The 16544-nt window shown below is 42.4% G+C and overlaps 1 protein-coding gene across 9 annotated transcripts in view; it reads right to left on the bottom strand.

The window, feature by feature from the left end:
* IKZF2 (IKAROS family zinc finger 2) overlaps positions 1–16544 on the bottom strand; it is a 117350-nt gene that overhangs the window by 15275 nt on the left and 85531 nt on the right. For all 9 annotated transcript variants that reach the window (XM_074548039.1, XM_074548042.1, XM_074548041.1 and 6 more), the window contains one exon: positions 7312–7449. In XM_074548039.1, coding sequence (XP_074404140.1) covers positions 7312–7449 — 138 coding nt within the window. The remainder of the gene's footprint in view (positions 1–7311; positions 7450–16544) is intronic.

Raw genomic sequence — 16544 nt, 5'->3', positions numbered from 1 at the left:
TGTTCTGGACACTCATTATCACCAGTGAGGAGAGGACACTTTTGAAAACTCACTCTGTAAGTGACATTTTGTATTACTCTCTCTTCAATATGGTCACCTGTCAACAATGTAAATCTTTAGTTATCATTCTTTGTGTATTCCCTGCACACATACAGCATAATTACTCTCAGTATTATCTTTTTGCACTAATCTCAATGATTAAAAATCACACACGGCATTGATGAGCCCTGTTTGCTGGGCCTGGCTGTGTGTTCCCTAAGACAAAGGGTTCTCAAATGAAGGATCAGTTTGCTAATGCATATTTTCTCTCTTCACAATGTAATGAGACTGTAAAATCAACACACACTGTACTGGAATTGCAAGATTAACATCACATGGAAATTCCCTTCAGAATCAGACACAGAAACTACCCATTTTTTGATTAATATTTTATCCCCTCAAGCACAGATCTAACTGTCTGCAAACAGAGGTTTTCTGCATCTCACTTCACATCATCAGGGAGCAGGGATCAGCAGGGAGCATTCCTGCGCTAACTACATCAGGGGGAATGCTCATACACTGTATTTGAGAGAAGCCAAAAAAATCAATAACTTCTTCTGTCTTTACTCATTTCATTCCTGACATTTGTCAGTTTAGGGAATAAGGATGCAAAGGAAAAATGTAGGAATTGCACAGGCTTCTAACCAGAGGAGTGAGCCACTTGCACAGGGATTTATGCCTTTTGCTGATACAGCCATTCTTAAGCACCTACAAAGTACTTTGGTTTTGTTGAGCATCCTCTTCTAATCATCCCCTTCTAATCAGTGGTAGCAGACTGTGGATCAGGCCTGGAGAATCTCAGTCATTTGCAATATCTATCAAGTGTGTAGCTCTGCTCTGCTGTTATGAGTTTAATACCAGGCCTTATTATCCTGCATTCATCCTCAGAAGGTGACGAGAAAAACTTGAGAGGGATCAGCCACTAGGGCATGTGCTAATGGCATGGTTGGGGTATATAGAGAATAGATAGCAGAAATGGATGGCAGAAACACAGGAACTGGGGTGATGTGGCACAGAGTTCCCACAGGATGTAAACTGAGAGGAACCCACTGCATTTTCTGTCTTAGCTCAGGCTCCCAGCAAGGTGCTGGGTATTGCAGAGGTGGCAGAGAAGGCCTGGCACCCTCCTGTTCTGCCAGCCCTCCTCCTGTCTCTCACCATGGCAGCCTTTTGTGTCACAGACACCTTCTCCCAGACAGTGCCATAAATGAACACCACCAGCCCACTTTCCTCCCATGGGAACTGCACTACCTTCAGCATCCTGGCATGGAATAATCACCCCCCTGTTCCTAAACACAGCTGTTTGCTAGCACATAATACACCAAAAATGGGTGATAAAAGCCTTGTCTCTGCCTTCTTTCTAGTAAGGAAGAGCAAATACCAGGCAATTACAAAACAGAGTATCTGCTCAGGTGAACTTCTCAATTCAGACATCCATAATAAGAAAACATGGCAATTTATTCATTTGATTCCATTTGTGCCTCTGCTGCTATGGAAAGCTGAGCACTTTGAGGCTTAGAATCTACCATATGCTGTAAAATGATTTACTCTGCTGCTTTTTTATTTGTACAGGATGCTCCCCCTGAGAAACACAATGGTTTCTCATTTACAAGGCAGTCCTGCTGGCATCACTGAAAGGGAGGAGAAAAAAGCATAAATATGAAATGAATCTAATGTTGCAACAAAATGGGATGCAGTGTTCAAGTGACCTAATTAATGCCCAGTGCAGACTGGGAGGCCTGGAATATTTTAATAGCCAAGGGTAAAGTTTTAAGGTTAATTAAATACCCTGCTTGGTCAGGAGATATGTGCACTACTCAAGTATTTACCAAGGAGATTTGGGCAGAAATAAAAGATGATGTCTGCTGATTTTCACTGGGAACTGGCCTCTGACTGTCCTTTTTGGCTTCCCCAGGCCCAGGGGATGCAAGCACACAGGGTGTGAATCCTGGGATGTGACAGCCAAGGGCCATGTCCTCCCAGGTGCCACTTCAAGGATTTCCAGCCCTTGGTGCACAGGACACACAAGGCTGGTTGTGTGGGACTAGGAAGGAGCTCAATCCCACCTAGGAACACCTCTGCAAAGCATCCTGAACCAGTTCAAAGCTCCTGATTATTTTAAAAGCCATCTGAATAAGCCCCAAATGTAGTGACATTTGTGTGGTCTTATAACAATTAAGTAATAATTAAATAATTCTGCTGCTGGGCATATGTGTGTAAAATTTCCTACACATAATTTGAAACCTTTCTTCCATGAAAAATGAATAGTGCTAAAAAAGACATCTGCTCTTCTCTAAGTCAGGCAAAAATCCTGCTTGGACTCATTTTAAAACTAAAATCATCAACAATAAAAGCATTTTGTTTTCCATCTTTCATGCTGAAGGTACTTTTTCCCACGTCAGAACCCAAGTCTATAATCCAGGGCACTTCTCTTTTGCAACAGAATCACACTAATATTTGTGTTATGATGGAAATAAGTTACCAGAGTGTGTTTTGTTATGCAGATTTCCTGGGAGAAGGGAAAGAAGGAAATAATCTAGTTTCTGAAACCATTTAAACAGCAGGCAAAACTGGACCAAACAGATGAGATACCACATTTCAGAAACACTAGAAGTTAAATATCACATTAACAATTCTAGATATATTAATTTTCATTTCAATTTAAAAAAAACACACAAATAAAGGACACATAGCCCAGTCTGCATTTTTTTTTTTAAGGAAAAACAAAATAAGAAAGAGGGAAACCAAACTGATCACACACAACCACCAGCTCTCAACAATCAGCTGCTCTGTAGTAGAAGCTCGTGTACACATTTACTCAGCAGTAAATGCAATTCCTTTTTTGTTGTAGTACATCCTACTTCATTACCTTGAACAGCTGACAAGATATAACTAGCTCAGATACAGCAACTCATTTTATGCTGAGCATTTACAGTCTCAGCTCAGGAAGACTTTTTTATTCTAAAAATCCAACTTTCAGCGCAGGAAAAGCCCATGCTTGAGTGTGTTTCTGTTCAGGGATGTTCTTCATCAGCTATCAGGGTGTGCTGCTGGACTGCCCATGGAAGGGTTCACTGCCCCTGACATTGTCAACACTCAATTGTAATTAATACAAAGTATCGTTTCCGAGCTAAACTTTGAATTCATAAACTTGGATAGTCTTCAGAACAGTCTTTCTTTTCCTGAAGACACTGTTGTTTCAATCATAGTGAATATCTTTAATTTTTACTTCTTAATTTTTAAGAAACTACATGAACTATTAAAATAGTTTATGCTGTACCAGTGAGGAAAGAATAGGGGAAAAAAAAAGAGAAGCAAAAAAATTACCCAGTGTGTGTTTTGCTGATAAATATTTTGTGTGCAGACACCAGACACTGGGCTAAGTCTCAGCTGGTATAAATTAGTATTACTCCATCAACCTCAATTTCCTTTCTGAGGCTCACAATATTGCTATTTAAAAGAAGTGTGTGTGTGCAGAGAAATGACAGGAAATATTCCCATGGACCCTGGTGGGAAGTGTCCTGTGGGACCAGCATTTTAACGATGTTTTAAGCAACTATGTAAGAGGGAAAGACACAAGGCCATTGTGTGTTTTATGTGGAGCTGGCCTTTGAGCCTCACAGCCTAGGGCTAGGCTTCTTTCTCCTTCTCCTGAAAAGAGTACCCCTCTCCATTCCTGGAAGAATTTCTCTGGACTTTTGGCTTTGTGGCAGTGGAGAAGAAGATAGAACTGGGTGCAAACCTTAGCTAGCCTTCAACATTTCTCCCTGTTCTTTCCTGCAAAGGGCACATTCTTGGCATGCAGGGACTGTCCCTTTTGTCACCCCCACCACACTGCAGACTGATTTCTCCTTCCAGAGACAGCAGTGCTTAGCTGAACAATTTCAACAACAAAATCATGGGATCTCTCTTGCAGCATCTGTCCTGCTGAGCAGGGAACAGGAACACAAGGAGGGGCAGCTCGACAGGCAACTGGCATCCTGCAAGAGGATGGAGCAAGACCCAGAGATTTGTATGTTCCTACCCAGCCCCCAAAACCAGCCCTCCTTCCCCCTCTCTTGTTTCCCCTTGTGGCTTCAGTCAGGTGATCCAGCCATCTGCAAGACAGAGATAATTGAAAGCACCAAAGTAGATGTCTGTAGCATGCCTGTAAACTGATGGGCTTGAGCACAATGCTTGAAAAAAATCCAAACCCTCTAGGGGCTGCTTCCAGCTTTCTGGAACAATTAGTCTCTGCAGAAATAATTTGGATCAATGCTTAGTGTTGGCCAATGCTGGTGTTGTTAAATTAGGAGGAGCAGAATGCTGGTAGCGATCAGAAAATCCCCACATCTCCCTGTTCTGTGTACAATGGTGAAGTTGTGAGCAGGAGTCACACCAAAACACACTCCAATGCTTCAAAATGCCCAGCAAAAACAAAACACCAAGTATTTGGAAACAGAGTTAGGAAAGCTCACCCCAGTGGGATGCAAAATAAAAGTCTCCAAAATATACTCTCAGTGATCCCTCAGGAATATCATTTCCATGTGTGACATGGGAGACAAGGAAATGAATACAGATTTTTCAGGCTTAGTATAAGGCCTAACATTAAGCTGAGTAACCAATTTTTTATTCTCTTCCCTGGTGTCTTTGCAGTCCTGGGAAAAAGGATTTGCTGCAGACCTCTACAGGCTGGTGCTCATGACCCTCATGCTGAACTCACTGTGTGAGTGGTGCTGGGATTTCTGACTGGTCCCAGCTGAATCTGGAGCTCCCTGTCACTGTCTATCCTTGCTGTGCCTTCTCTAAACAACTAAAAGGAAGACACTGGATCAAACATTCCCTTAAACTTTCACCAGGGGAGGCACAGACATATTTGCCCAGAGGAGAAAGAGGCACTGGTTGAATTTAAAGTGCTGCTTTAAGCTAATTTTGTTGAGAAAAGTGAAGTGGTTGTGTGAACACTTCTATTTTGAGCCCAAGCAAAGTCAGTCAAGCTGTAAATAAAAGAACTGTCCACATGGGATTTGCACTGGTTTAACTTCAGGTGGTAGAAAAATCAATGCAAGGTCAATCACTGCAGCTTCTCCGGGCAGACAAGGTTAAGGACTTACCCTTCTTGTCATGGCATTGGGCAGCTTAGAAAAAAGCTTTAGATTTACACAGAAATTTTAATCAATTTAATTTATTATTTTAATAAATAACTAATGGAACTAATGAAACCAGACATTGAGCAGCATTTGGGAAGCTCCTCCCAAATCTCAAACATGCTGGCTGTCAGAGGTGTGGGCAGGCTCCTGTAATTCCCTAAGGAAAGGCTGGCTGAAGGCATCTGGCCCTGGTTAACAAGCACAAGGAGTGGGTATTTTGTTGGGAATCAATTCAGTGGATCAACTGCTACCTCACTGACCCAGCTCACAACAGGTACCTCCAGAGCAAAGCCCTGAAATCTGCCTTTTCACTGACTTTTACCAAAAAAAAAGCCATCTCAGGCACATAATCACTCGTGTCAATATCTTTAAAACATCCATGACATTTTAAATGTTGACTTTAGTCTCCAGGGTGTCTAGAAAGAGAGCAATTACTTAATAGAGCTGTATGAATATTTTGGCAACATGTACTAAAACTGTCTAATGTGCCTTTATAGGCCTAAATTGATCATGGGAAAGTGCTATTTTAAATTTTTGGAGATTTCTGTCACCAAAATATAGTCTATAGTAGCAATGCTGAATAGATTTTATTTCAGCTTGCATTTTCAGGGTTTTAAGAATTATTTAAAAGAAATTATTTCCAGATTAAGCCCAATGTCTCCACTCAGTCATGATAAGCAAAATGAAAAAAAAAAAGCAAGTGTTTTTTTCATTTACCTTTTCACTTACCCACAAACTAACTTTTTTGGTATTTGTAGGTATATTGTAATTTTAAATTAAAATGTAAACCATTCCATTTTTACATTTTTTGAATAGTAAAATATTAAAGTCTTCAAGTATCAAACATCTAAAGACAAGTTTGAAAAGTTAAAAGGAGTTCAGTTGTAGAAGAGTTTGTGAGACACTAATTTTGAATAAAATTATAACTGTTTTTGGACAGCTACCATTTAGCATTTAGTGCTACAGATAAGCCTTCAACCCTGCAGTCTGAGACATTATGCTCATTATCCATACTAATAACTCCAGAAATTTCTGAAAACAAATTCACAGAGTTTGACATTTCTTGCTTTCAACAATCTTTTTGGCAATCTTCAGCCCTTATGTATATTAACACATGCAGTGTTAGTTAACATATTAATACCAGCAAATGTAAATGCATACAAACATTTTTTTTGTTACAATTACTTCTTACAACACTATTGAATTCCATTCTGCTCTAGAGATTTTTACATCCATCCCTCCCTTTTTTGTAGGCATAAGATAGAATTATAGAGGGTAAAAATAATGACTTCTGAATAACTCTGCCATCCTTATCTTTTCTAATTATCACTCACTATCAGAAAGGAAGGAGGAGAGAATCATACATTTTATACATGTCACTCCCAGCATTAGAAGGACATGGAGCTGTTGGAGCAAGTCCAGAGGAAGCCTTGGAGATGCTCCAAGGGCTGGAGCTCCTCTGTTGTGGAGCCAGGCTGGGAGAATTGGAGAAGAGAAGGCTCCAGGGAGACATTAGAGCCCTTCCACCACCTAAAGGGGCTCCAGGAGAGCTGGAGAGGGACTTGGGACAAGGGATGGAGGCACAGGACAAAGGACAATGGCTTCTCACTGCCAGAGGGCAGAGATAGATGGGACATTGTGAAGAAATTCCTCCCTGTGAGGGTGCTGAGCCCTGGCACAGGCTGCCCAGAGAAGCTGTGGCTGCCCCTGCGTCCCTGGGAGTGTCCAAGGCCAGATTGGATGGGGCTTGGAGCAACCTGGTGTATTGAAAGGTGTCCCTGTTCATGGCAAGGGGTTGGAAACTGGAAGGTCTTTAAGGAGCTTTCCAACCCAAACCATTCTATGATTCTATGACATGACTTTTTGGGTAATTTTGAACAGGTGACTTGGCTTTATTTTCGTGTCTGCATGTGTGCACATACTAAAAAGTGAAATACTGACTTAAACAAAATAAGCACAAATAGGGCTGTTAAACTGGACAGAGTGAGGATTTCAGCCCATCTTTTTTTTCTCCTCCTGCCTCTCTGAGTGTCAGCAATCTCTGAGATGGAAGCGATGGAAAGGAAGGAAGAAGAAGAGATGGAAAGAAAGCCGCACGAGCCGCTCCGCGTCCGAGGGAGCTCTGGAGGCGGTTTGCACCCACCATGGTGACTCATGACCTGCCCAGCAGCCTCCAGACTGACATTCTGCAGGTAGTTGTGGCAGCGTTCCTTGTGCTCCTCCAGAGAACTGCGCTGCTTGTAGCTCCGGCCGCAGTAGTTGCACTTGTGAGGCTTCCCCACTGCGGAAAGAATGAGAGCACGGGGTCAGATCCATCACCAGAGCTCACACCTCCGCCACAGCCAACTCTTGTGATGGAAACACACCTGAGAAAGGTTGCTCGAGCCCCAGGTCTGTCTCCCGGGCCCGTGTTCCCACCACACACGCCTCCTCCCACCCGCCAGGTGCTTTGCCCCATCCGTTTTTCACACTGACGCTGTAGCAGCAGAAGGAAAAGGAGGCGGCCTCGGTGGCAAAGCAAATAAACAGATGCTGAGAGGGGGGAAAATACCAAGCAGCTGAATCACACCCCAGCACCAAGTCTCGTGGGAAAGAAACTTCTGAGGCCTTTGGTCCTTGGCACAGCTGCTGTCACAAAACTGAGCTGCCCCAGTGGCCTAATTCTTCTCCCAACTGTGGGGAAACCTATTACGTGGCTCAGAGTTCTTTCATTGAGGACACTTTGCCAAAATTACTCAGGGAGGGTTGGAAAATAAATTGAAAGTAACTTTGGTAACAGCACTGCTACGTGCCAGAACTGAACAACCACCAGTAATTCAGAGACCGAATAACATAAAAAATATATATAGCATAAATATATATACATAAAAATACAAAAAGCCATGTACAATGAAAATCAAGCCAGATGAATGCAAGACGTAGCTCAAGTTTTTTATCTTTTTCATTTTGCTCAGCAGCATTAAACACAAACGGCAAATGCTTCTTAATACACGCAAAACCTGGCACCAAATTCTCATAAATTATATCCATTTCATAGTATGTCATTAAGAAACCACAAGAATGGCCTAGCCCAAGGCCAGAAAGCTAGCCAGAAGGTATTTTGCCAAGTGGTGCTAATAAAGGCTTTTAATATAATTTAAACTTGTAGAACATGAACATTTATCCTCTAATAACTAAAGAGCTATTAAGTCAGTGCTGCAAGTCTAGTAAAACACCATTGGCTGCAAACTTCAGAGCTGGCTGAGGGAAAGGGAAGGTCAAACTTCTTCCAGAGTTTTGAAAATCTTAGGTAAGAATTTTAGTTTCTGGCCAAAGGAATTGAGAACATCCTCTGTTGGGTAATCTACATGTTTCTATTGGGTTTGTCCCAATATTGAAAGCTTTTCAGAGTAATTTACTTAATGAAATCTGAGCTGTACTAATTGCAGCCAAACTGCATCATCACCACTGGGATAGGGGAATGCAGCAAAGCCTATGGGGGAACAGGCACAGCCAAGAATGAGCTGGGCAGAGGGCTCAAACATGAAAAAAGGAATTTGATGAAAAGAACATGCTTGCAGAAAGTTTCAGGTTTTCCCAAAAAGTTTGCATGCATATTTTAGTGGCACAATCAAGGGGAAAAACCCTGCTTTTAATAAGTATCCAAACTGTGGATTTCTTTGTTTCGAGACAAGGCTTATCCTCAAGAAAGTGTGTCTTAGACCAAAGAGTTGTTGTGGCCCTCATTTTAGTTTGCTCACTTGCTTACACTGTTGCCATAACTGATGCTGGTAATGGAATTCTCAGTGGAGGCCCAGCATGAGGCTCATTATCATTCCCAGAATAATTGCCCTTGATGTGAACGATGTGGATCGAGCCCCAGCTCTTAAACATAAACCAGCCAGTTCATTCTGGAGGCACCTTTAGGAAAACACACCAGAGGTTCCCCAGGATGGAGAGGCTTCTGTAATCACCATTACAATGCTGCATTGGGCATCTAGATGGCATCAATGTCTGTCAGTCTGACACCTTCATTAGAAGCCTATGTGGTGTCTAATGAAAAAATCCAGTGCAATGGAAGGAATTATGTTAACTGAGCTGAAGCAGGGCTGAATTAGCCCACCCAGTTTGGCTACATTAAGCTATCAAGCAACTTAGATAAACTGTAAGGCACAAGGAAAAGGGGTGATTGCTTGCAGCTATTTTAGGCAGGTACAATTAATTACATTATTATCATTTAACACAGAGAGAAATATTCTGCTACAAGCTCATATTATAAAAAATTAATAATTAACAGTCAAAAAAGAGGTTTTATTAGACCTCTTCAAATGGTTGCTCCCTACATTGCAACCATTTCAGTAACTATTCACATATAACATGGCAGAGTTTTTCCAGTGATATCTTGGATGGTCAGCTACCCAAATTCCATCAAATTTGAAGGTTAATGGAGAGGATAAAAGTTAATGATAAAGACATGATTTCTACAGGCAATATGGGATTTGAGGAACATAATTCCTCAAGGAAAGGAAAAGGGCCTGTACACACTTTCTCTTCTCTGGGGAAAAGATAAGAGAATAAACAACATGTGGCAAATGTTGGTCATGTTGCTTAATACACAGCTGCGAAGAATGAAGTTTGTGAGCATCAGTTGAGTTGTATCAAGCACAACTCCCTTGGGTTCATTTCCCAACTCTGTCCCCCCTGGCTCTAGAGCTGCAATCACATCCTAGCCCCAGAGGTGTAAAATATGACACTATAAAGTGACACAGAGATTTACACTATAAAATTACACAGAGTGACTGGGACTTGTGTTGAAGAGCAATTGATCAGGTCAGACCACAATGGAATCAGTTCTGATAGCAGGAGTTTGTGTCACCAGCAATTCTCACAGCCCGTTTGCTAAGAGGTTCAGTGAGCTGAGGCAGCAATTACAGTCAACATTTTAGAAATTGTATCATTGTGACAAATGTCAAGCCACTGAAAGAGCTGCAAATATCCCCTTGTATTCTCAAAGAAGTTAATGACAAAAAAAAAAAAATAGAAATGGAAGTGAATGTTGCCAGTGGGTGTACATTTCTATGTATTTCATATTACCTGATAGAAAGCTGCAAAAGCCTTTTAGAGAATTCAATTTCAGTGATAACCTCAACAACATACTTTGTTCCAAATAACAACCTGACATGAAACCTCATGACTGACGAAAAATATTTCAGCCTTTGTCAAATACTTGAGTGTAGGTAAACAGCAATATTCAAAATTTTGCCCCCAAAACATGTAGCTCAGACTGCTGGGCATAAGCAGTGTCTGACTAAAGGGCATTGAGGGGAAGGAGTCCAACGGCACTATATCTACCAAACCCCTCTCAAAACCCCAAGAAACTCCTCTCAAATCTAAAGAGAGTTTCTACCACAGAGCAGAATGGCTCTTTCTGCCTCAGAGCCATTTGCACTGTGAAACCACTCCAGGTTTGCTTGATTTGAAGCTGCCTTCTCCAAGATCCACACGTACACGGACACCACGTTCGGCATCACACACAACCATCTCTTGCCAAGCAAAGTCAGGCTGGAAATGCCTGGTTTGGGGTAATTATTCTGTTATCAGCTTTTCAGGATCAACAATCAGATAAAAAATCACCGTCACTTACTCTCACAAAAATGACACAGTCAATGCAAGCAAGCCCAAAAAACTTGAGAAATCTTTGATCTGTTGTTGAACTGGGAAAGACCAGAGTGCTGGGCAAAACCCAGCGGCCACACCTATGAAACAGCCAACTTGAAGAACATAAAAAACCCACTTTATATTTCTTACTGAAATGTCAGAATTTCCACACATTTAAGCTTAGATTTGGACAGATGACAACATGGCACAGAAAACCCACAGTGGAATCTCAGCCTCAAATGGAAAATATTATGACAGTCACAGTGAAAAAGACATTTAAATTTGAAGTACAATTTTTGCCCTGGAAACAGGTGAACCACTCATCGAAATTCACAGCAAAATGGATTTTGCTTGTGAAATTAAAATGCTCATGTGGAGGGAGGAGGGGAAAGAGGAGGAGGACATAAAAGCAAGGTGTTTCTGAGTTAGGAATACTTTGAGTCCTGTGGGTGAACTTTGATAGCTGGGAAGTCTGCGTGCAGCGACGATGAGATGGTGTAACTCTAAGGTCAATATTCAAGACAGAAAGCAGACTTGGGCCTAAGGAAACTTCTTTACAGTCATAAAAAAGGTCAGTGAAAGAGAAAGAGCCCTCAAGGCATTCAGAGAGCATTTTGCTCTCAAAAGAGATGGGAGTGAATAGCAGAATATAAAGTAAGTCAAAGGGAAACAATAAGGCATCCCAGGTACCACCTTGCCATAAGCACACAAAGCAAGGAAGGCTTATGGAATGCGTTCAGAGCTGCAGTGCACTTTGGTGAGCTAAAATCCTGCCTCCCTTAAGAGCCCTGACACCACAGTGCCTGTTTTGGGCAGCATATTGTTCTGTGCAGCAAAGCAGAGCAGAATTGCTCCCTGCCCATTGCTCATGTCCCTGGCCACAGCTCGAGCACTCCCAAGTCCTGCTCAGGCAGGGCTGGCCATGGCTGCCCGTGTGTCGTGGGCTGGCCCAGTCCAAGGAGCAGAGCTTGCCCCACATTTCCAGAACTTTTGCTCTGTTGCCTGTGGAAGTGGAGCCAGCCAGGATTTTTGCACTGCATGGCCATCTAACACAGAGACTTTTGGCTCAGACCAGGAGACCCCCTGACAGCAGGGCACTCAGTGGGACTTATTTCTGTAAAATCTGAACTCCTGCTCAGCCCCCAGCACCCAGAGCTGAAGCAAACATCAGTATTCTCCAACTGAAGCTTTCTGGAGCAGAGTTAAAGTTAGAATGCTCTTTTGAGCTGATGCTGCACAGAATCACAGACTGAGCTAGGTTGGAAAAGACCTTTGAGATCATCAAGTCCACCCTATGACTTAACACCACCTTATCAACTAAACTATGTCACTGGATGCCACATCCAGTCTTTTTTAAACACCTTCAGGGACAGTGACTCCACCAATCCTTAATCACTCTTTCTGTGAAGAATTTTTTCCTAATGTCCAGCCTGAACTTCCCCTGGCACAGCTTAAGGCTGTATCTTCTTGTCCTATTGCCTGAGAGAAGAGACTGATCCCCACCTGACCACAACCACCTTTCTAGAGTTCTAGATAGCAATTAGGTCTCCCCTGAGCCTCCTTTTCTCCAGGCTAAACAACCCCAGCTTCTTCACCCACTACTCACAGGTCTTGTGTTCCAGATCCTTCACCAGCCTTGTTGCCCTTTCCTGGATGCATTTGAGCATCTCAACATATCAGTGAGTCCCCCATCATAATCATAACCTTTATTCATTCACTAATTGTTTTCTTCCCTCAAACTGGAAGGTGTCTAAGTGAAGGGAACTGTTCTGCAGTCACACAGTGTCTACAGAGCAGCCCTTTGCCTTGAATGGGACTTATCAGAGCACAACCAGCTTTAACACAGAGGTAGGAAATGTGATTTAAGGTGCTGGGTTGGGACTAGGGAGTGTATGGTTCAACTCTTGGTTACACTACAAATTTGTGACTGCAGGCAAGTTATTCTGATTTCCCGGGCTTCAATTATTCATACGTATGATTAAGGTAATAATTCCCTTCTTCACAGCATGTAAATGAACTCATGCTCTTTGCCAGATGCACAGAGGCTAATTTTGTGGAGCACTCACAAGTAGGGAGACACAGAAAAATAGCCCTGGTACCTCTACTGAGAAATTAAGGACTTAATAATACACTATGATTATATTAGATATGAGAGTGAACATTAAAGAGTGAGAGGAGATACTTAGGATGGCACAGAACAGAGGAACAATAAAAAAATCAAATCAGAAATAAAACAACATGTGGCATTGTGAGGCCATGTGCTGCATGGAGCCCTTCAGACTGGGAAACTGAGCACAGGGGGATGTCAAACACCCTGAGCTTGATGACATTTACCCACATGGGACAAAAAGAGAGGGTGCAATAGCTGCAGGAAGGTGGCATTACCATCTACTGTTGTCCTTGATGCAGCTCTGAGAGGCACGGAGGGCCGAGGCAGAGCTGAGGCTGCAGCAGGAGGGCTGAGGCTCAGGAGATGCAACACGGTGGCTGTGCCTCGCTACTGTAATTAAACACTGCACCTCGGCTTGTCTGCAGCTGCCTGGCTCAGAGGCTCACACACAAAAATATTTACATGAATAACAGACCCCTGAACGAACTAATCACAAAAAAATTAGAGTGAGACCTAAGCCCATGCTGGCTCTGAGCAGCACGTAGCTTTGCAAAGGGAACTGCCTCCCACTCTGAAGCTCTATCTCACTGCTGTGCTTAATGACTGTAAATGTGTTAATTGAAATTCATGGGGGCTCTTTGATGCCTTGCCTTTTTTTCTTTTTTTTTTTTTTGCCTGGGAGATTACACACACAATACTCATATATACTGGACTTCAGAAATAAGGTCAAGTCCCACAGCCAGCCCAAGATTGTCCAAGACTACCTGCATGCAGAAGTCACAACATGTAAACATCTGAAATAATGGCTAGAGCACACAAACACACAGACTGGAGACACACAGTGTCAAGTGCATCCTCTCCTGAGGGCCCAACCTGTGACATCTTAAAGCAATCTAATTTTCAGCAAGAACAAAATCTCTAGTCACATTATGAAAACTTCACATTAACTTGTTAATTTTCCCAGTCCAAGTACAGCAGGCAGCAATACCTGGGGTATGCTTCAATGGATGTGGATACATTTCTGAATCACAGAATTCTGATGTCTCCATTTCACAAGGACATTTTAGATTAACATATTTTGGGCCAAGTATTAGAGTTTCATGAGGCCAAGAACCCTAATAATAATAGGGTCCATGAACCCTAATAATGACCCATGTGGTAAAAGGCTGGGTCACCAGATCATGTGGTACAGAAGTCACACAAGTAGATTTGTATTTAATAAGGTTTCTGGGCACCTCAAAAGGTTCAAAACTCAAAATGTAGCAGCACAACAGGAGAAGCCTACATAAAGGTCTTGACTTGGAGCTCACAACAGAGCACTTGACTGACTTTGTGACCTCGTGGCCCAATGCCTCTCAGTGAACATTATTATCAACTGCAACTGATATATACATGGCTGTTCAACAGCCACGACATTTTGTGAGGTTCTCAGCAAGTGAAAAGCACCTTGTCCTGACTTTTTGCACAGTGGCAGTCCATGATAAGTGATTTTTGCTGACAGCTACCTCGTCCTATTACAGCTGGCAGTGAAACCCAGCTGGATTCTCATGCGGCATCAGCACCCAGTGAAAAAACAGCAAAACATCACACCTCCAGCTCTGGGGTTCTCCAGACATACCTGCCTCTCCTAAAAACACCTCCAGGGCACAAATCAGCAGCTTGACACCTGCATCCACCTGCCAGCTGTTTACAGCACTGTCAAACAAGCAGCAAGCAGTGAGTACTGTACAAGTGTTCAGTTCTCCCACAATATGCCACAACAAGCAGTGCTCAACACCAGATTCTGCATAAGCCCTGAGGAATTCATCCAAGAAGTAAATGCACTAGTCCTAGTCAAGAGAAACTTTTCCTATCCATACTCTGTCTATAGAAATCACAGCCAGAATCTACAGAAAATCTGTAAATATCAGTGCTCAGGTACAGCATTTAAGGGGTTGGGTCCTTATCTGTATCTTCAGAAGGTTCTTGCCTGCAGTCTGTTATTACTTTAATAGATGTTTCAATTTATTTTGCAGCTATTAGTGGCTGTGTTATATGATTCATTAGATTGTATTTATCTATTAACTAATCTGCAGAATTTTACAGATAAAACAATGTTTCAATCTGCCACTAGGGTTATAAATAAATAGGTGCCCTTTTTGTGCCAGAAGTTTAACAAATAAACAAACAAACAAACTCCTGTTTCATTGGCACAATCACAAAATTAGTGAAGTCTTCCAAATTGTTCAAATATTCACATGGCTCCGTTCAACACCCATTCAAACCAAGAAAAAGCAAGAATATTATACCCCATTTTTTTCCTTTGCAGCACGTTTTTTTTTCCTGCAGCACCTGTTCCCTTTGCAGGTTTGTATGTTGTATCTGTGTATGTGCAAAAAACAAAGGAAAATGTACCTGTCTATGTGAAAACATGCAAATAAATTAAGCATCAAATCAAGGAAAACACAGATAGGGACAATAATACTGCATTTAGTTTTGATAGAAATGAAATTCACAGGTATGTGCTTCAATTCTATGTCTCAAGAAACACATATTACACTACATAGAAGCTCTCCTCATGTATTTCTCATGGTTTAACTGTTTCCTTCATTCACATTTGGCAAAAGGAACCTGACACTCAATTTTTAGTTTACATTAATGCCAATGAAGCATTCTGATTTCCCTCTCCACTTGTATTTGGAAGTTTCAAGTGCAAATGTTCTGCACTTAATGCTGTGAGGCCACTGAGCTGGATGCACTGTCCAAGTCCCACACCAACATATCCCAGAAGGTCCAGAACCCCAGCACTGAGGGGGTTCCCAGGAATTCTACATGGATTCTGACATGATTAAACAATACTAGAAAAGGACTCTGTTTAGATTGCACTCTGGTGATGACTAACACAAACCAGGAAGTCCACAAAATAACTGGTGTTTTATCACCTGGTTGGCTTTAAAGTGACTTCCAAGCAGCCAGGTTTATCATCATTAACTTTTAAAAGGGGTAGAGGCTTTCCAGGGAATACAAGAGGTGACTTTGGAAAGTCCAACCTGCAATGCCTCCATGCTATCTGCATGTGGGTGGGAACAGGCTGAAGAAAGAGGTTAAACCTTAACTCTGTGACTTTCCACTCCACTTCAGACCTTTAACATTATATAAAGTTGACTTGATAAGTGGAGTGTTAATTGGGTCACGAGGCAAACCTTCCAAAATGCGCTGGTTGGCTTCTCTTCATTAAATAAAAACCAGTTTAGGTTGTTCCTCTCTGGCCTGTCCTGTGTGCTCCCTGCCAGTGGCACAGCTCAGCAGGAATGTCAGGAGGTGCCTGGGGATCCACACGTCATCCATCACGAGCCCAGCTTCCAGTGCAGGTGGGGAGGAACAGCTCCCAGGGGCAGCACAGGGTGTGGGCACCTCAGTGCAGATCAGGAATGCTGCTGGACAAACACTCCCTTCACAAGAGCTTTTGTCTGGGGGTTTTTGTTTCCTCTTTGGGTAAAACAAACGGAGATGTTGGGCCAGATTTCTCTAGGAAGCCAATTCACATCAGCTCTGTGCAGTTTGCTTTTATTTCAAGTGCAGTCCCTTTGCATATCCTGCAGAAGGCCCTGAGCAATACAAAACCAACAGAATCTAAGAATTGTTTGGAG

This window comes from Zonotrichia albicollis, chromosome 10 (genome assembly GCF_047830755.1).
Source record: "Zonotrichia albicollis isolate bZonAlb1 chromosome 10, bZonAlb1.hap1, whole genome shotgun sequence".
Lineage (NCBI taxonomy): Eukaryota > Metazoa > Chordata > Aves > Passeriformes > Passerellidae > Zonotrichia > Zonotrichia albicollis.
Note: the sequence above shows the minus strand (reverse complement) of the source record. Positions and strands in the feature narration are given on the sequence as shown.